The following is a 5,025-nucleotide window of genomic DNA, read 5'->3' on the forward strand; positions in this document are numbered from 1 at the left end:
AGAGGGGGGGGGCAGGTGAGGCGAAGTCCGATGCCCAAGCAGCGGTGCGCCGTCTGCTGCTGACGAACAGACTGGCGGACTGCTGAGCTAGCACCCCGTTTGCACTCCGCAAAAAACATTCCCAGGTCATGTGCTTCACGTACTTAACAACTTTTAGCAAAAGCCCCCGCCCGCTTCCCTCGAGTTGCCCCCTTCCTCCCCCGCCCATGTGGGGCACTGACAGGACAGGAAGGAAGCGACCCGCACGTCCTGGCTCCGCAACCGTCATCCCCCCGCCCCTCCCGTGCGCCTGGGGACAAACGTCATGTCGATGGTGAGGGGGACCATGGTGCGTTTCTCCACCTACACCGTCGGCCCGCCCCTGCAGAGCCCACCCCAAGGTGCCCCCAAGGTCGGAGGGAGGCGGAGGGACCCCAAGGGGTGGCAGCACAAGTTGTCCGTTGTCCGGGCGATCCTGATCCTGTTCTGGCCGATCCATCCAGCCCGACGCGTCCTCGTCGGGATCACAAACTTTCATCAGATTGACCAGCGAGTTCCATCAGGACTTAAGTCTCTGTCCAGAGAGAGGGGCGGGAAGGGGGGAGGGGTAGATCCCACCAGCAGCCAGGTGGTGAGCTGAGTGACAGCGTAGACAGCACTTACCATGAGTTTGCTGAGGCCGGCGCGTATTTTATCCATGGCTTCAGATGATATAATCCACAGGTGATAGATGAGGGAGTAAATCCAAAGGAAAGGGTGGGAACAAGTAATCCTCAAGAGGCGTGCGTCCGTTGCATGGTCACCGAATCACACACGCATTTAAGTTACGCACTGAAAACGTTGGCAACCACCGGAGATCACTGGCACAAACTACTGTACACTGGTATCTTGATTACACTCAAACTGCACACCTGGTGAAAGTACACAATCACACACACACGCGCCCGCGCGCAACAGGGAAGGAGCTCGCTCGCGATACGCGCGCCAAGACACTCGCGACAATCCGCGGATCTAGATGGGGAGGGGGGAACGCGACGTTACGGGTATCGCTAAAATCAGCATGTTGGCTAACGACCCACCCTGCCCAGCCCAGCCCGGCCCCGCTCCGCGCAATCCCGATGGGAGCTAGGCGCTCCACGACACACCACGCGACGCACACCAGGGCGGCACCGAACCGACTAAACCTCCACTCCACCACTCCTCCTCCTCTCCTCTCCACTCACTCCACTCCGCGGCGGGAGGGGAGGGGGAGGGAGAGGGGGTCTGCCGGCCGGCTTTTGCTCCCAACCGCCACCGAGCCGGGCCCAGCCGGGCCGTTGCAACCGCCGCCGCCGTTGGCGCTGCAGCAGTTGCAGCTGGTTCCGCGGGGGTATGGCGGACGCTGCTGCTGCCGCAGCGCCGCCGGCCTTTCCCCCTCCAACCCCTCCTCCTCCCCATGTGTGAGTGTGAGAGAGTTTAGGGGCGAGCCGGCCCGCTATTTCATTCAAGCAGACTCAACAGTTGGGAAGAGAAGAGAAGATGCAACCAGTCGCTGGCTGATGACTTTCACCACCGGAGTTAAGCGAGTCTCTGATCCTAATCCTGGAGGACCCGCTTGGTCCTGGATGGCGCGGCTCTAGCGGAAACCGGCACCTTCTGGAGCCGCGAGGTCCGTTTGGCGTCGGCTGTCGCTATGATCGGGACCGTCGCCAGGGTTGAACACCCTGCGGACGACGACCTCCGCGGGTGGACCCGGGACCAGGACGAGGAGTGCGAAAAGGACGACAGGGCGGACGGGTCGGGCGCCGTTGCCAAGTGCAAAGCTCGCTCAAACACGCGAGCAATGAGGCACCGAGAGCGGGCGCGTGCCGATGCGACGGGGCCCGATCGCATTCCTGCCCGATCAGCCGGCGGGGGTGGGGGTGGGGGGGTCAGCCTTGTGGACGGGCTCTGGAGGAAGTCTACACGACGCCCATTCCAGAGGCACGTGGCTTTATCAACACGCAGGTAAAACGACTTTCCGGAACGCCACCTTTTTTCGGCGAATGCACGCGCGTCGTATAGTATAGCACGCTCGCACGGGACGCACCGTCATGTGCCAACAGTGCCAGCCACCCCTGGGCCGGGCCGGCCCGCCCCCGACAGGCACGGGCCCAGCTGGACCGGCAGCAGCTGTTCTACTCGGAGCCCCGCTCGCCCCCCGTCCACCCCGCCCCGCCCCCTCCAGCGGGAGGCCAGGTGCTGGGCTGCGCGGCTCGACACCGCAGGGCACCGCATCTGTGCTGCTGGGCAGCTGTGCACTGTGTAGTCATGGGCCTAAGGGGCCCCAGAGGGGCTGGAGGGAGAGGGCGGCTGCGGGGGCTGTCTGGCGATGCGCTTGAGCGCCGATGTGAGAACTCGCGTCCCGGCACGGTCCCGGATACAGAGCCCGCCTCGCCCCCACATCTGCTCGCAGCTGTGCCTGCGAGCAGCCCGTCGCAGCCTGCCTCTAGCACTCGCCCCTCTAAAGAGCTTTATTCTCGGCGTACTTCCAGTGGCCTTAAACGAGTGTGCGATGTTCAGCGGCACGGGCTGTGCTTAAGCCCTTAAGCTCGTGCTCTACTCTGTACGGTCGGATTGCAGTCTAGACGAGACGCCGCCGCCCCCGCGGGGCGCGACCACCCCTCTGCGACTTGCGCCCCGATCGCGGGCCGCAGCGCGGGGCCGGTGGTGGTGGTGGCGGGAGGTTGGTAGTTCCGCCGGCCGCCGCGCGCCGCAGACAGGGGGCGCCAGCGTGCAGGGCCGCAGCGCTCCGCGGACGCGCCGCAGGGCGGGGAGTAGCCGCGGGGACGGGGAGTAGCGCGGCCGGGCCGCTGGCGGTAAGCCCGGCGTGACGCGCCGGCGCGGTGAGGGGAGGGGCGGGACGCCGCGGCACTGCGTGCATAGTGCGGCAACCCGCGCCCGACTCCCAAATGAGTTCACACGGCGGACATCGTCCCTCTGGCCGTGGTCATCACGGACCCTGCGTGTCGAGGATGCACTTTTTACTGCTGCATGGGAACGTGACCGCGGAGCGTGACCGCGGCCCCGCCTGCCGAGTCTGCCGGGCCTCCCCGCCCCCGACGTCAGTGCATGGCTATGAATGGTCGGTCGCATGCAACGGGTTCCCGCTGACGTCCAAGCTGGCCAGGTCGGTGGCGCCGCAGCCGCGACCAGGCGCAGGCATGCAGTGTCGCGGGGTCGCGCGCAGCGACAGCGACCATCAGACTGCACTTGGGGCGCAGGAAGGGGAGGGTGAGGGGAGGACGCCATCCCGGCACTGACCCTGTGCCCTTTCCTCTCATGGCGCCCGAGCTTATTTCTCCCTAGAGGATCATCACAGGCCTTTGCAGAAACATGTGCCTCGTGCCCAAGCCCAACGCCGAGCCTAAAGCGCCCGCTTCCGGATTTGGCCCGGAAGCGCACGCAAACTCTGCTCAGCTCGCGACATGCCTTGAACACGTGTGGCTGGGGGGGTGGGGGTGGGCACGTGTCCCCGGCGGAGGGAGGCGCTGCTTCGGTCTGCCACTAGTGCGACTGACGACATCCTGGGGCAGAGCAGGTGTCCAAACACGGCCTCCTTCCTGAATCCGAAGCTCTTCTTCACCTTGTCCCCGCGAAGCTCACGGAGGTCGCGTCACGCAGAGGCAAACAGTGACATAACAGCGACCGGCGGAGCCGACTCCCTGCCGCCACCTCACCTGGCGCATGACATGACCCCCGCGGCGGCCGCGGCCAGGTCCCCGCCGAAGCACGGCATGGCGGGCGAGTCTGGGGCGATGAGCACCCGGCCCGGGGCCATGGCGGCCCACGGCGGCCCATGGCGGGCCGTGGCGGGCCCACCTCGGCACGGCGATCGACCCGGCCGGCGGCGAGCCGGGCGGCCGCCCGGGGCAGGGACAGGGAGGCGGAGGGGCAGCTAAGGCCCAAGCTCAAGCCCTGCCAGGGGCCCATGTCTGTCCCTAACCATGGCAGGGCACGGCTCGGCTCGGCACGGCGCGGCCGGGGCGCGGCCGGGCAGCCTGCGGCAGGGCAGCGCGGCTCGACACGGCGCGGCCTTAGCGGCTATGGGCGGGGCCAGGCGGGGCACAGGAGGCAGGCCAGGCCACGGCTCGCCACGGCACGGCACGCGCCCTGCACGGCGGACCACGGCTTGCACGCCACGTCGCGCAGCGCCCGCCCGCCGTAGGCAAGCCCGCCGCCGTGATGTTGCGGTTGCAGTCATGTGTTTTGTTTCGTTTTCAAGATTCAGCAGCCTCGATTAGTAGAGCAGCCAAATTTTTTGCCGCGTTGCACGAGGAGGGCGTGGCGAGGTTCGCGTCACGCGACGACACCGTGCCCCGCCCTGCCGTGACCAGGTGTGACGTGACCCGCGTTGCCAGATCTAACTAAATCCACACCGTCACAGAACCTGTTTGAAGCAGTGCGAGAAAGAAGTATTCGCTTGAAACACCTTCAAGTGCATGCGCTCACACAAGTCTCCGGCCTCTGGACCCCTCCTAGCAGAAAGTCGACTAAAATATGAAAATATCGGGTACGCTGGCTCATCCGCCTCTCAAAATACTGTGAAGCTTCACTGACACTAGAAATACTACTGCTACCATCCTAAAATCTAAGCCAGGCGATTGTCAAAGCCATGCCATGCTCATGGGAGTGGCGGGCGGGATGGGTGGGACAACGCGGGAGCTCGCTCGCGACACGCAACTCTGCTCCCTATCTGAGATTCATCTCCCATGTTTTTCACGAGACTTCCCTGAGTAGTCAGCGTGCATTCTGCTCATCGCTAATCAAGCAATGCTACTACTTCGCTCCCACTTTACGCCAGTTTACGATATCTCATAGGTGGTGGCGGTAGCGGTGGTGGCGGTAGTAGCTCCGCAGTGGGCGCGTACGTCTGGCAACACCGGGCGGGCCGAGTCGCGGCGTGGCGTGTCGTAGCGCGCCTCGCCTTGCCGTGGCGTGCCGCGCCAAGCCGCGCAGCGCCCGAGCCAGGCCCGGGTTGGGTCGGGGTAGGGCTGGGCCGGTAGGGGCGGGGCGGCGGGCGTCGGC

The 5,025-nt window shown here is 65.5% G+C and overlaps 2 protein-coding genes across 2 annotated transcripts in view; both read right to left on the bottom strand.

The window, feature by feature from the left end:
* LOC113203689 (protein numb) overlaps positions 1 to 1,103 on the bottom strand; it is a 42,961-nt gene extending 41,858 nt beyond the window's left edge. The window contains exon 1 of the mRNA XM_052273107.1: positions 643 to 1,103. Within this exon, the coding sequence (XP_052129067.1) occupies positions 643 to 678 (36 nt within the window). The 5' untranslated portion in view covers positions 679 to 1,103. The remainder of the gene's footprint in view (positions 1 to 642) is intronic.
* Positions 1,104 to 1,462: 359 nt separating this feature from the next.
* Positions 1,463 to 5,025, bottom strand: part of LOC127750733 (nascent polypeptide-associated complex subunit alpha, muscle-specific form-like) — a 12,636-nt gene continuing 9,073 nt past the window's right edge. The window contains exon 2 of the mRNA XM_052273113.1: positions 1,463 to 1,579. Within this exon, the coding sequence (XP_052129073.1) occupies positions 1,463 to 1,579 (117 nt within the window). The remainder of the gene's footprint in view (positions 1,580 to 5,025) is intronic.

The sequence above is a fragment of the Frankliniella occidentalis genome, unplaced genomic scaffold (genome assembly GCF_000697945.3).
Source record: "Frankliniella occidentalis isolate FOCC.00 unplaced genomic scaffold, Focc_3.1 Scaffold247, whole genome shotgun sequence".
Classification (NCBI taxonomy): domain Eukaryota; kingdom Metazoa; phylum Arthropoda; class Insecta; order Thysanoptera; family Thripidae; genus Frankliniella; species Frankliniella occidentalis.